The sequence below is a fragment of the Astyanax mexicanus genome, chromosome 9, assembly GCF_023375975.1.
Source record: "Astyanax mexicanus isolate ESR-SI-001 chromosome 9, AstMex3_surface, whole genome shotgun sequence".
In the NCBI taxonomy this organism is placed as follows: domain Eukaryota; kingdom Metazoa; phylum Chordata; class Actinopteri; order Characiformes; family Acestrorhamphidae; genus Astyanax; species Astyanax mexicanus.
This window is the reverse complement of record NC_064416.1, coordinates 4,905,072-4,921,120: the sequence shown is the minus strand read 5'-3', so window position 1 is coordinate 4,921,120 and position 16,049 is coordinate 4,905,072. Positions and strand designations below refer to the sequence as shown.

The 16,049-nt window shown below is 36.1% G+C and overlaps 1 protein-coding gene and 1 long non-coding RNA gene across 2 annotated transcripts in view; one reads left to right on the top strand and one right to left on the bottom strand.

The window, feature by feature from the left end:
• Positions 1-3,711: 3,711 nt before the first annotated feature.
• Positions 3,712-16,049, bottom strand: part of mmp23bb (matrix metallopeptidase 23bb) — a 16,460-nt gene continuing 4,122 nt past the window's right edge. The window contains exons 2-8 of the mRNA XM_022665969.2: positions 15,584-15,711; positions 11,607-11,746; positions 10,576-10,743; positions 9,633-9,797; positions 7,838-7,948; positions 7,464-7,590; positions 3,712-6,239 (exon numbers count right to left, since the gene is read on the bottom strand). Coding sequence (XP_022521690.2) covers positions 6,044-6,239; positions 7,464-7,590; positions 7,838-7,948; positions 9,633-9,797; positions 10,576-10,743; positions 11,607-11,746; positions 15,584-15,711 — 1,035 coding nt within the window. The 3' untranslated portion in view covers positions 3,712-6,043. The remainder of the gene's footprint in view (positions 6,240-7,463; positions 7,591-7,837; positions 7,949-9,632; positions 9,798-10,575; positions 10,744-11,606; positions 11,747-15,583; positions 15,712-16,049) is intronic.
• The window catches only part of LOC125804622 (uncharacterized), a 19,614-nt gene continuing 16,217 nt past the window's right edge, over positions 12,653-16,049 (top strand). The window contains exon 1 of the long non-coding RNA XR_007440759.1: positions 12,653-12,819. This is a non-coding gene — a long non-coding RNA (uncharacterized LOC125804622). The remainder of the gene's footprint in view (positions 12,820-16,049) is intronic.

Here is a 16,049-nt window from a genome sequence, read left to right as displayed (position 1 = left end):
TAAAACTAGGGTGACATGATAAAATACTAAATTAGAAGGAGATTCTTAAAAGGTGTTATGATATATTCTAATACGATTCCATACTGGGTCGTCATTTTTGCATTTTGTGCTGCTTTCCATATATTAACTCTCTGACTCACTGACTCTACCAGTTTAACCACATACCTGTACCCGATTAACCTTGTACCCCTACGAGATTAACCCCTTGTCATTTCTAAATTAACCTTCTGCCAGATGATCCCTTATGTCTACCATTTTGGCCCTTTGTCGCTACCACATTAACCCCTTGCCACGATCAGATTAACCCTTTATGTCTACCAGATTATTTCTTAACCAGATTAACCCTTTATTTCTACCAGTTTATTCCTTTACCTCTACCAGATTTGCCTTTTATGTCCAGGAATTAACCCATTACTTATACCAGAATAACTGTGCCCTTACCAGATTATCCCTTTCCCCTACAAGATTAACCTCTTGTCATGACCAGATTAACCCTCTACCATATTATCCCTTTCCTCTACCAGATTAACACCTTGTCATTATGAAATTAACCCTCTACCAGATTATCTCCGACAGATTAACCCTTGTCATTACTGTATTAACCCGCTGGCAGATTAACCCTTGTCATTACTGAATTAACCCTCTATCAGATTATTCCTTACCCCTACCAGATTAACCCCTTCTTATTACCGGATTAACCCTCTAACAGATTATCCCTTACCCTTACCAGATTAACCCCTTGTTATTACCGGATTAACCCTCTACCAGATTATCCCTTATCATCTACCACATTGTCCCTTTGTTAAACCTCTAACCTCAATCAGAATAACCTTTACCGGATTAACCCTGTACCTCTATGAGATTAAAACTTTAACTTTCCTAGGAAAATCTTTTATTCTGACCAATTTAATAATTTACCAGATTACCAGAAAACGAATACATCATTCCTAAAGAGACACTAAACCCTAAACTGTATTTTTTCATTAATAGCTGAAATGTTCTTCTTTGAACTAATGAAACATACCAGTCCTGCTTAAAATTTTTAGAAACAATTACTAACCTAAAAAAGCTTTTTTTGTAGTCATTTCTGTCTCTGCAGCGCCCTCTTAGGTTCAACTGTGCTATAGGCATGGATGATGTTTCTGTGTAATTTGGTACATGGACTCTTATAATATGCAAATCAGCCAATCAATAGTACCACCACCCTGCTGACGACGTTCAACCATCTCTATCTCACCACTATCAGAGGCACATTGCCTAACCCAATCAGCTCCCTGCCCCAATCAGCTGCCACGCCCCTAAACCCATACATCACCCAGTGCCCATTTGAATTTTTTTTTAAGCATTTTTCAAATTTGAGCTGAGCTCAAGCTAAAAAAAAAAAAAAAAAGTGGGTATAGTTACCCTTTAAAAGCTTCTCTTGGTTTTCTTGGCTGTGCTGAAGATGCTGTCTGAGTGTTTTTTTTTTTGTATAATTCTGTCTTGGCATGGCTCAGGAGCCCTTAACCCGGTGGCACTGCTCCCGGCCTTTTTGGAAAGGATTTGCCTCACAAATGTTTACATTACTCACACTTAGCCAGACACAGCATTAAACAAAGAGGTACGGGAGGCTGTTTTTGAGCGGGATCAGATGGTAGAAGTTCAGTAAGGACGGAAAGAAGTGTCTTACTGTATACGTACCTGAGAAAAACACTGAAAAGCTACATAAAAATCTCCTATAAATACTTCTCATTGTCAATGCTGTAACAAAACAAAGGCTCATGCCATGCCTGTAGAGACTACAATGAGTGCACTCATTAACCCTGTCTGTTATTCTGTCTGTCTATTAGCAGTGCTTGTTTCTGGTGGATTAAAAGTACAGTAATGAAGGGATCTGGGTTAGTGCTCTTCATGGCTCTTTAGAACCAAACCCTGTATAGATGTGGTTCTCAAAATCTACTCAAAACTTTGAACTACCATTTATGGTATCTCCCAAAAGTGAGCACACCTGTCACATTTCTGCAAATATTTGACTATATATTATGATTGGACAACACTATAGAACCTATAGCACCTCATGGCAAAGAACTCTTAAAGGATGTGACAAACAGAATTGTTGAATTGTTGCTCTCCACAAAGATGGCCTACACTGTGTTTTTTTTTAGGTCTAATTTAAGTTAAGCTGTGAGGTGCATATTTCAAGTTGGTCACTTATTTTGCATTGTTTCAGCTACATTTGTTTAGTTAAACATACTTTTTAACAAATGCATTGTTATTTGTGTTGATAGTTGGCCTCATTTAGGTTCTGCAAAATGAGTTTTGTAAATTCTGCTGACTATCCTTTAAGATAACTCACATAATAAGCACAAAACTATATATTTTTGATAATTTATGTTGGCAATTGAGAAGTTATGACTAATACATATCTGTATTTATTGTCAGTCATATAAGCTTGTGTTAAAGCAAATGTGACCAGCTGGACCCAACCAGCATATAATCTAAATACTATCTGCAACACAAAACACAGCAACTTGATCTTATAGCCCTCAACCCCTGCATAATTGCTCAGTAGACCCCGTTTAACTATAGAGTCAAACTGAGCATGTGCAGTAGTGCAAAGTAGTTGGCTTGGCCTCAACTAGGGATCAACTTTAATTTGTACATTTTGACAACACAAATAATTTAGTTAGGGCGAACTTTTAACAAAAAACTTTATAGTTAGTATAGGCAATTAGTTTGCTGTAGTTTATGGTACAAATTTAATATGTCTTGTTCAGCTGACCTAAAAATCACATTAAGGAGACCAATTTTAGATTTTGTTTTTACAGTAATAAGGTATGAAATTGGCCTCCACAGGGTTGACAAAATAAGTTCAAATGTTCAGCTTCATATAAAAAAAATAGATGCATGAGGGCTGCCAGCATTGCTGCAGAGGTTGAGGATGTGGGATGTCAGCCTGCAGTGCTCAGACCATATGTCGCCATTTAAAGAGACGCATGTGGTATGAAATCGGAAACAATCTCTACACTGAATACTCTAATTTGTACAAAATTTTATTTATAAGTTGGGTTCTGATTACTTCGTAACAAGTCAGCTTTATACTTACAATATTGGTCTTTACAGGGTCAGATGTGTTTCCTCTGAAGTACAAAGTCTTTCCTGACAGCAATAAGTACAGATTTGTACCATTTAACCCGACAAAATGGTACATTCAGTATTCTGTATCATTGTACTGATAAACAATATATATTTTAATTGCACATTTTTAAATTTAAAAGCCAGACAATTTTGGATCATCAAGTTTTTGAGCCATATTTAGTTGATGATAATGTTTATAATTTTTATAATTTATACTGAAAAAAACCATGGGTACAAAAAAGGACTTTCACTGAAAGGTACTTTTTTGTACCTCAATATAAGGTACAGCCCCAGAGACAAGCTTTGTACCCTTTTAAGTACAAATCTGTACTTACTTTTCTTAGTGTGCAGGATTCAGTTGTAAGGCCTATTAAACTGATAATACTGTACTGTATTGGCACTGTAGTTATGAGAGTGAAGGACTGAAATGTGGGCTTGGACACCAAACAACAAATGTAATTATATGAAAATTACAGGTAAATTCTGAAATATTTTAGAGCACACAGCAAATTTTCTAAGGCCTTATGATGTACGATCTTGAGATTTTTGAGAACCACGGCTGTAAAGCAAGAGAGATTCACACAAAGCAGATCATTGTGAACACTGTGCTGCGTTTACTGGTTATTTATGGAGGGCAAAAGAAAAGCATCCTCTAGATGCACTACTGAATAGCTAATTTACTTAAAGCAGTTACATACTGCTGAAAAAAATGAGGATTCTAAAAGACGTTAAACAATGTACATAATTTATATATAATAGATAATAAAATACACACATAACATATACCTACTTCTAAATATTAACATAAGTCAGATGTTTTAGAACAACATATGTGATAAGGAATAAGCAATACAAAATAAAAGTCCACACTGCCCTCAGCAGTAAAGCAGTAAACATACAGTCACTTTCATCCAGAAACCTTGTATCTTGATTTCTGTGCATCACATTAGCTAATATGTAAGCACTCAGCTAATACTTTACATACTAGTGATATCCTAACACGCCAGACATGAGCTAACATACTAGCTATTAGCTAACATACTAACCATGAGCTAATGCTACAGATGTAAGCTAACATATAAGCAATGAGCTAACATACTAGTCATGAGCTAACACTATAGTCGTAAGCTAACATACTAGCCATGAGCTAACTTACCAGCCATGAGCTAATATACTAGCTATGATAAAAACATTCTAGCTATAAGCCAACATACCAGCCATGGGCAAAAGTCCCAGCATGAGGTAGCTAATATACTAGCCAAAAGGTAACATACTAGCTATAAGCTAACAAACAAGACATGAGCTAACTTGCCAGTCATAAGCTAACATACTAGCCATGAGCTAACACTACAGTTGTAAGCTAACATGCTTGCCATAGGCTAACATGCCAGTCATGAGATAGCTAATATACTAGCCATAAGGTAGCATACTAGCTATAAGCTAACTTACCAGCCATGAGCTAATATACTAGCTATGATATAAACATTCTTGCAATAAGCTAACATACTAGCCATGAGCTAACATGCCAGTCATGAGCTAGCTAATATACTAGCCATAAGATAAAATACTGGCTATAAGCTAACAAACTAGCCATGAGCCAACATGTCAGTCATAAGCTAAAATCTTAGCCATGAGCTAATATACTAGCTATGAGTTGACATACTAGCCATAAGCTAACAATACAGTTGTAAGCTAACATACTAGCCATGAGCTTACTTACTTGCTGTGAGCTAACATATTAGCTATGAGCTAACATACTAGCAATAAGCTAACACTACAGTCGTAGGCTGATATATTAGCCATGACCTAATGTACAAGCTATAAGCTAAAATACTAGCCATGAGCTAACATACTAGCTATGAGCTAACATACTAGCTAACACTGCAGTTGTAAGCGTACACACTTAGCCAAGCCAAGAGCTAACATGTCAATCATAAGCTAGTTAATATACTAACCATGAGCTAATATACTAGCTATTGGCTAACATATTTGCCATGGGCTAACATGCCATTCATGAGCTAGCTAATATACTAGCTAGGTAACATACTAGCTATGAGCTAACTTACTAGCCATGAGCTAACATACCTGCCATGAGCTAACTTACTTGCTATGAGCTAACATACTAGCTATAAGCTAACATATTAGCCATGGGCTGACATTCCAGTCATGAGCTAGCTAATATTCTAGCCATAAGGTAACATACTGGCTATAAGCTAACATACTGGGCATGACTTAACTTGCCAGTCATAAGCTAAAATATTAACCATAAGCTAATATACTAGCTATAAGCTAACATACTAGCTTTGTGAGCTAGCTCGCCAGTCATAAGATAAAATATTAACCATGAGTCAGCATTCTAACTATGATAAAATAAAAAAAGTGTTTCTTTTTTTCATTCATCACTTTTTGACCAATGTTACAGCATTATGTAAAATAAAAAAAAATCACAAAATTCCATTAAAAGAAGACATTTTTGAGATACAAGGTTTTTGCATGACAGCGACGATATATAAATAAGATATTATTTGTCATCTTAACCCAGTTTTTAAGTTTAAGTCTATGTTTAATTTAATGACTACAGCTCAGGATTGTTTGTAAAATTTCTATTTAGTAAATAAACGCTATACATCAGATACACACAGTATATAAAACATAATGCCACTGATTCTACTGTATCCAGCCCTTTATCAGCATATAAACCATCTGCAGGGGGAACAGTTCACTGAAGATCCTCCGCTAAAGCTGTTCAGTGAGTATGTCTGGTGGTTCTGGGATGGATGCTGGTTCTGATTGGGTGTTGGTTCTGATTGGGTGTTGATTCTGATTAGGATGCTGGTTCGGATTGGATGCTGGTTCTGATTGGCTGTTGGTTGTGGAGGTAGTGTGAGTGCTGTGGTCAGTCTCTCCTCACTGTTCTCCTCAGGGATCAGCTGTTGTTGGACAGCGGTTCTGGTTTGAGTCTGATGGCCCAGGAGTTTGCGGAGACGACGGTTCCGCGGCGGTGGATCCTGCAGGTGTACGTTCCCTCGTTAAACTCGTTAGCTACGATGCGCAGGTCTCGGTCTTTGATGCTGATGTATCCTGGGATAGAGGTCAGGAGCTGCTCTCCGTCTTTATACCAGCTAAAAAAAACACACCATTATCACACTCCAGTTAATAGAATTAATCATAAGAAATGTTTATGTTAATTACTAAGTAAAAAGATATTGAATAATTCATTGTGGACACTTATAAAAGCATAGCAGATTCTGAATGTTAAATAACTTAAAGTATATAATGGGAAAAAAATCTGTACATACTTAATAATTCATAATGGATACTGAATAATTTCTTTCAGACACTAAATGACTAATAGTAGTTATTGAATAATTCATAGTGGATACTAAATAATTTAAAATTGTTACTGAATAATTCATAGTGTTTACTGGACAGTGGATAATCCAATTGGATAATTCATAATTCCTAGTGGATACTGCATAATTCATAGCGATTACTGAATAATTCATAGGGTTTACTGAACAGTGGATAATCCATTTGGATTTTTAATAATTCATAGTGGATTCTAAATATTTCAAAGTGTAAACTAAACAATGTCTGTAAGATACTGAAAAATTTATAGTGGTTCCTGAATAATTCATAGTGGGTACTGAATGGTTCCTAGTGGATACTGAATAATTCATAGTGGTTACTAAATAGTTCATAGTGGTTACTAAATAATTAATAGTAGATACTAAATAATGTATAGTAGTTACTGAATAATTCATAGTGGTTATTTAATAATTCATAGTGGATACTGCATAAGTCATAGTGGTTACTAAATAATTAATAGTAGATACTAAATAATGTATAGTAGTTACTGAATAATTCATAGTGGTTATTTAATAATTCATAGTGGATACTGCATAATTCCTAGTGGATACTGCATAAGTCATAGTGGTTACTAAATAATTCATAGTGGTTACTGAATAATTTATATTGGTTACTGAATAGTGGATAATTCATAATTCCTAGTGGATACTGAATAATTCACAGTAGACAATAAATAATTAATAGTGGTTACTGAATAATTCATAGTAGATACTGAATAATTCCTAGTGGACACATTTATAGACATATTTTTTACCTGTCAATGAATAATTAAGAGTAATTAGAAGTAACTAATTGAGCATATTTCATAGTAGAATTATAAATTCTAGGTTTCTAACCCCATAAACTACATTTATAACAGGTATTAATAATTATATAGTATCTGTGGAAGCTTTTGTAGTTATTAGAGTTTGAAATATTGTATAATCCTTGATAGATTTGGTGCGTTATGGTGTTGAGAGAGTGTGTGTTTGCTGTACCTGACTTTTGGAGGCACTTTTGTGTTTTTTGTCCCACAGCGGAATCCCACCACCTTCCCTCGAGGGACCATCTTCACTTTTACATTCGCAGGGGGCGGTGTCGGGGTGGACGCCTCGTCCAGGGGCTCTGAGGGGCAGAACGATATTTCTCTCTCTTTATATTCTTTAAATATTAAATTTACGTTAATTAATTACATTGAGGTTTTTGGGCAAAATTTTACTGATGCAGCAGGTAAAAATCCACCAGTAGTGTTTTAAAACTGCTGAGCCTCTTTAATTAGCTCAGATCAGCAGCAGATGTGCCCAAACAGCTGGAGGAATGATTATGGTCTGGACCTGATCGGTCCACCTGGTTGTGATGTGGTAAAGCTCACCGTAACACAGGTCACAGCGTTTAGGGCAGTATTTCTTCATGAAGCTCCGCCTCCTCTCACAGAACCCTAACCGGGCCCAGGGGTCACACACTCGCTTCTTATCCAAGCAGCCTGAAACACACACACACATTACATTACATTTGGCAGACACTTTTGTCCAAATCAACTTACAATAGTGATGCACATAGAGTAAAAGAAGTTCAAGGTACAAAAAACAAACAAACAAACAAACAAAACATTTTTAGGCAGGCCTAAAGGAGGTCAAATGGAAATAGTGGGATAGAGGAGGAAGGGAGGATAAGCAGGAAATGAGGATGTTACAAGGCTAGAGCACAGACACACACACATACACATACACACACACACACACACACACACACACACACACAAAAAAAAATCCTGTATCTGAATATGTGCACTGTTAAAATATACAATTACAACTGGTCACAATATTACTTTCTATCAGCTCTGCCTTAGTAAGTTATCATGCTAGGCTGAATTTACCTTCTTGCTCTAAATATTTATACAGTTTAATACGTTTAATTCTGCAGAAAGTCATTGATTGACTATGATTGACAGATACGAATAATCTTATATCACTGTGAAAATCACACCCTAAAACTAAGACCATTGATAATGTATAATTAGCCTCCATATTAGCACTGTTTGCTCTCTGGCCTTGTAAAATTCTTGTTTCTGAAGCCTCATTTCTTCTAGGTTTTCCATTAAATCTCAGCAAATCTGGAACAGAGCTACGTTTTATTGTTTAGCATACCAGAATTATTCCCTGTGTACTGAGGCTTTCTACAATTAAACAGAAAATTAAAAATTAAATGCATCTAAATGTTACTTCTCACTGTGAAAACAATGATAAATTCAAACCATGCACCAGAACCAATCAAAATTTCTATTTCAGTTAGGGGTGGAACAACAGATCAGTTCCGATGTTTTCGTACTATAAGGCGCACCGGATTATGAGGCGCATTAAGTGACACTAGTAAGTAACAGGGGTGTCGCCATGTTTCCTTCTTATTTAGTAAAACTAAGCAAAACATAGTAAACAAAACATTTAAAACTTTTAAAGTCAAACAAGCACTGGATGTTAATCTACACAGATTTTTCTACTGAAAACTGTTTATTTGGGTGAGTAAAGTGTTTCTGTTTATTTACAGTAAGCTTAGATTTCCAGATTTCCAGTAAGGCTGGGTGCAGCAGCGTTAGCATTAAGGCTAATAGTAAATGTGCCCCAACAGTGCTACACTGAGGAACCCTGAGTGTTCTGGTAAGCCAGGGTGATATTAGCTAGCATGAAAGTTTGTCGCACGTAGACACGCAAAGTACAGGCCGTTATTACTCACCTCTGAATGGTAAAAGAGCTAGCGTTTAGCACGGTTAGCGGCTAATGCTAATACTGCTCTAGTCTCGGTGCTGGAGAACTAAAATGAAACTCCCTTATAACTCTGTACTTCAGTGGAGTGGCTTTACTGCTCCTTAATACCTGACAGGTAAAATTCACACATAAGGCACACCGGATTATAAAACGCACTGACGATTTTTGGAAAAAATTGAAAGGATTTTAAGTGTGCCTTACATGGCTAAAAATACGGTAATGTTACCATACTAAGATGCAACCTGTTGTTCTCCAGCAATGTAAGCTAGCACAGTTAGTGTAAGGGGTATGGGGGCTAACATACGGGGGAGCATTGGCACTGATTTGTTGTTCCACTTCAACGACTGAAAGTTTTCTTTACATATTAAGTCAATCTCCTCGTGTCAGACAGAAGTCCTGGTTTACCATAAAGCCGCTGGATGCCCCAGATGTCGTCCTGGGCGATGTTGCGCTGGCCGGTGTACGTGGCATTGGGATGCATCAGAGCGTTGGGGTCCCGCGAGTGCCACAGGCCGAGAGCATGACCAATCTCATGGGCGGCTACCTGCACCAGGTCATTCAGCCACACCCCTAACCGGGGAGGAGGAGTGATCAGCAGAGAACACAAAAAAGGGTGAGAAAATGCCTAGAAGAATCATTAAACATATTCTGGTATTTTAATGCTTTTTGTTTACAGAATAATTCAGCATGCAATGTAAAAAGATCATAAAAATGTCTCTTCAAACCATCACTGATCATCAGTACATTTTACATTTCATTTGTAAATCAAGGGAGCAGAGTCTGGAGGAAGAGTGGAGAGACACACAGTCCAAACTGCTCGAGGTCTAGTGTGAAGTTTCCACCAATCAGTGATGGTTTAGAGAGACATGTCATCTGCTGGTGTTGATCCACTGTGTTTTATTATCAAGTCTAAAGTCAGTGCAGTTTTGTTTTCCCACAAAATCTTACATCACTTCATATCTTACAGCTTCTCTCTGCTACTGACAACTTTTATGGAGATGCGGATTTCATTTTCCAGCAGGACTTGGCACACTGCCCACACTACCAAAAGTACTAATTGGTCTTATATAATATTCTAATTTTCTGAAACACTAATTGTAAGCCATAATCATCTACAATAAAAGAAACAAACGGGTAAAATAGATCACTCTGTGTTTAATACATCTATATAATATATGAGTTTCACATTTTCAACTAAATTACTGAAATAAAGTAACTTTTTAATGATGCACCTGTATATTCCACTAGTACACAGGCCACTTTTAGACTAATGTACCACCACACCATCTCACCACTCAAACCTCGCACTTACACACACACTTCTAAATGTAAATTGTTAGTGTTGTACCTTGTTTCCAGCTGAAGCGAGACTTGCCCAGGATCCAGAACTCATGGTTGTCGAAGTGTATCTCACCCCGCGGCGGCAGGAAGGCATGGGCCAGCTCCCCGTTCAACCCGTCAAAGCAGGGGTGCAGCGGAGACCACCAGCAGTCTGTGTGGTTGAATGTGTAGAAACCTGACCAGGCAAAAACACACCTTTCTTTTTAAGACTGTAATATACACTAGTACAGTGTCCTATGACTTTTGACTTATTTAATTTACAGATCTGGACTAAATAAAATAAAAACCTCTGGAATATAATCAAGAGGAAGATGGATGATCACAAACCATCAAACCACCAAACTGAACTGCTTGAATTTTTGCACCAGGAGTAAAGCAGCATAAAGATATCCAAAAGCAGTGTGTAAGACTGGTGGAGGAGAACATGATGCCAAGATGCACAAAAACTGTGATTAAAAACCAGGGTTATTCCACCAAATATTGATTTCTGAGCTCTTAAAACTTTATAAATATGAACTTGTTTTCTTTGCATTATCTGAGGTCTGAAAGTTCTGCATCTTTTTTGTTATTTCAGCCATTTCTCTTTTTTTTTTTTTGCAAATAAAACTAAATGAGAATAGTTTTATTTAGAATTTGGGAGAAATGTTGTCTGTAGTTTATAAAATAAAACAACAATGTTCATTTTACTCAAACATATACCTATAAATAGCAAAATGAGAGAAACTGATTCAGAAACTGAATTGGTCTCTGTTTGGTTGGACAATTCTAGTCAGATGCCGCCAATCACCATCATTATCACTGACTGCACTGTCCACTGTCCATTCTGTGTGGTAATATTATCCTTCTATGGTATATATATATACCATATATAAATGGTATAATTCACCTCACCTTACCATAGACACAATGACCAATATACATTCAACCTCACTCACAAGATAACACCTCACAATTTATACAGGTGTGGGCGTTTCCAGGCCTAAGTGTCAACTGAGGTGTTATTGATGATAGGCTACATGTGGTTGCTGTGGTTCTCACCGATGATGATGTCGGCGTTCTTGCTGAGGTTGGTGATTTCGGTGAAGGTTAAAGGTGAGACGTCGCTCCATTTGGTGAAGGCAATGCTGATGGCTTTACGCGTGTCGTCCTTATTCAGTGTGTTCGGGAACTTTGTAATTCTTTAATGCAAAACACAAAAATGTTTTTCACAAACTAGCTAACGAACCGTGAAATAAAAAGCTTTCTTTGATAAACATAAAACAACATTAATGTTATTAAACATTGTGTTTACTCACTGTCCTTCACTCTATTACACACTAGTGTTGTCACAATAACAGAATTATGACTTTTAATATGATACTGAAACGTTACCACAGTAAAAAACTAAAACATTAGAAATTAATGGAATTACAGTAGATTGAACATGGTTCTAAAAATTATTTTTATTATTAATAATAAAATACTACAAAAAATATTAACAATAAGATGATGTTTATTCTTTATTTCAAGTAAGTTTTTAGTGAAATGCAAAGATCTGCTTATAGCTACTATGTGCCAGTGAGCTGGAATTCACTTTAAGAAACTCCAAAGCTCTTTTAGTAACTTTTAGTAAAAGTTTTAGTTACTAATCACCTTCAAAAATCTTGTGACTGTTTTAACAGATTGATTGATTCTCTTTTAATTTGAGTCTTTATTTTTATTGTTCTTCCTTTTTATTTCTTTATTATGATTCTTATTTTCTTAGTATTCTTTAAGTTTTATTTTACCATTTACTTTTACTATTATTATTCTTTCGTTATTTTTTATTATTTCATTTTCATGATAAACAATAGTTTGTGGGGTCCAGAAGCTACATTATATAAAATAAAATAAAATAAAATAATATAATATAATATATAGTCTAGCAGCCTCATTCTTTTGTAAAGGTTAGTTCTTCAGTTTCTTTAGCTTTTCTTTAGCCTATAAGTGCACTTCACACGTCAGCGTTTACAGCCCGTCCCAAATCCCTCCATGCAGTCTGCACTGCTGTCCTAAAGAGTCTACACTCTGGTGAAGTCTACTACACTCATCAGAGGCGCGCTTTTTGGGACACAGCCGGTTTCTCCACCTGAAGCTCCACGCGTTCAGCACGCGGACAGTAACACAAACACCGCGTATAAAACGATAAAACAATACAAAAGAGAGAAAAGAGGGAAAACTGCTGTTCTGAGTCTTTGTTAAGGTCACCCCTGCAGAAACCACGGTACTATAAGTAAGTAAACACACTTTATTACCTTCAGTAAATCACTCAAGAAGATTTTGCACTGTTTGTATTTACCATTCCACCTTAAATGCTGCCAATTTAGCAGTCCGCCTTAAATGTTGATTTGGCAATACACTGGCTTAATGTGGAAGACTCGTTTTTCAGGTGTTCTTAAGGTGGAATTTCTGCGCAGCATAAGCAGAACTACATATAAAACTCTAGAACATCTTCTACAGGCTTAATGTAACGTGTGCTCAGTTTTAACGTAGAAAGGAAATGTGTTTTAAGGTGAAATGTTTAGGTGGAAAATTTAAACAGTAAACTAAAGATTTTGTACTCTGATGGCTTTAGTATTAAAGAGATAGTGGCTCATATGAGTAGTTCTACTATAAACTGAAATATTCATGCAGTGAATCAATACACTTATGTATAACCTTGAATATATATATATATATATATATATATATATATATATATATATATATATATATATATATATATATTAATTTAATTTTCATGGCAAGAAAACATATAACAGGTACATTTAATATAACAGGTACAGGTTAAAATTGTCTATGGTAGCAACCATTCGCATTGTGTTTGATTTTGTGGGATTGACTAAGTTAGTTGTTGAATTTGCTTAAAAATATATAGTTATAGTAGTGCACTATAGGACTCTGTGGGCGTGGCCTAAGCTTTTGTTCTTAATGGCTTTTTCCCCCTTTTTTTTTTTTTTTGTTATTTAATGTTTTATTGGTTTTAAAGTAATTACAATGTACAGGAAAATAGCACATTAATCAATCTCAACAAACAACAAACAAACTAACAAACAAACAAACGAAAAGATTTGCTAATAGCACACAAAAAAAGAATAAGCACCAGTGTTATAAGCACTAAAAAGATTCTATAAAATAAAGCAATCAATACAGAAGTATAAGAAATGTTGCATAGCTATAAGTCAATCGAGTTTAAATACTCTGCTGCCTTGTCCCACATTCCATAGTATAGTTTATATTTTGGGTTAAAAGAATAGGACACCCGTTCCATCAAAATGTTTTCCATTAAAAAGTTTTTCCATATAGTTAAAGAAGGTGGCTGTGTCTCTTTCCATGAAAGTAAAATAGTTTTTTTGCCTATTAATGCAGAAGATAAAATCATTTTAGCTACTACTTTGCTAAGTTTACATACAGAGGTGTCACCTAATATCATTAGTCTTGGAGAAAGTGATATTTTAACATTTGTGATTTTAGATAAATGTTCAACAATACTTTTCCAAAAATGACTTACTTTTATACTTTAAGTAGTTTTGAACTTCTACACTTTTACTTAAAGAGTAAAAAGCTTGAGTTGATGCTTCAACTTCTACAGAAGTATTTAAAATCCTAGTATGTATACTTCTACCTTCAGAGTAATGAATGGAGATACTTTTTACACTTTTGGTCACTGCCAGGTTAGCTACGTTATCTACAACATTGAGGAGGCTATGTTCACATTACCAGGCTCAAGTGACTCAAATCAGATTATTTGCTCAAAGTGGCTCAGATGTGATTTTTTTTTTCATGGCTGTGTGAACGTGCCAAATCTTTTTTTCCAAATCAGATCTGAGCCACTTCCTTATGTTAGATCCATTTACATGCGACATGAATGTGGACGCTGCTAACGCATCCGTTTCCCTTTATAAAGCGTTTAAGGGACGATTTAAGGGAAGATTTGTTCACATTACACACAGATACAGATCACTTACATTTGTGAATGTGAACCGTCAAGATAGACAAATCTGATCTGAGCAAAAAAAAATCGTATTTGAGCAATGTGGCTTGTAATGTGAACATAACCAAATTTCCCCAACTACTTTGGGCAGCAGAGTCCTGGCACTTGCTGGATGCTGTGAATTTCACATATTTCCAATGTAGTAATTTAATCTGAGAATTATGTTTGTAAATAGTCTATCGTAACTGTCTGAGGTCACTCCATGATTAGCTTAGAGCTATACAAACTTGTTTATTGTGTGTTTTATGGAGTTTTAAACCAAGTTCAGCCGGTCACATGTTTGTATAAGTGACCCGTGTTGATGCATGTTACGGATGAGGGAGTGTCCCAATTCACTTGTGTTTTCAACACTACTTAGTGCACTAAATAGTCTCTTACTATATAGTACCTCCACTACTAATGAGGGAGTAAGTATACATTTCGGTCACAGCCTAGAATCTGGGAGTGTTGAGGTGTATTAGGCAGTCTGTACCTTTAAGATTAAAAAGGTCTGGAAAGGAGATCGCAGGTGAGCTTATTAGTGGGGAGAGCACCTGGCTTGGACCACAGCAGCAAGCGAAGCAGGGGCTGCTGGGTAGTGTAGTTTTATAGTCTAATAGTCTGAGCCACTATTGGTATATTTGTGTGTGCAACTAGTGTTGCAGCCCTACTCACTTGTAGTTAGGCCTGTCAAGATTGGAATTTTTTGTGGACGATATATTGTCCCAGAAATTATTGCGATACACAATATTTTTGTCATTTTAAGACTAATATATGATAATAGAATAGCATAAAAAAATAATTATACACTTTTTAAAGACACCTTCACCTATTTTAGTCCACACTGTGTGTTATAGAGTCACAGTTATTGAAGCATGATTGGCTAAAATACTGTTCACTGTTATATGTTTGGACAAACATACAAATAAGCACAATAGATGATATCACGATTATCAAAAATTATTGAAGTCATGTTCATTTATTGTACAACAAATCGATATTGCAATTATTGTGACAGGCCTACTTGTAGGTGATGTTGAAGTGCTCCCACTTGTAGCCCAGGGGGTTGATGGCGTAGCGTTTAGCTCGTGCTAGTGGTGTTCCCAGCCTGCGGTGTCCAGAGGGCGGGTCAAGAGGTGCTACAGTTCCCTCCTAACGGGTCAGACATGTTACAGAGTCAGAAATATTATTCAGACAAGTATAAAACAAAACAACAAGAGTCTAGAGGCTTTTACTGTCATTACATCTGAGTGCAGGTACACAGTGTAACAAAATTATGAAATTACGTTCCTCCAGAACCATAGTGCAACATGGAACAACAACAATACAACAGACAAACATAAAGTGCAAACATGTAACGAATGTAAGGATTCAGAAATCCTTACAACCAAGTTAAGTTCATAATAAAGTAAAATAAAAGCTTCCTCTATCCAATTTATTATGCATTGTTTATTCCAGCGTCCCACGTTGGTTTTATCTCCACTCAAACA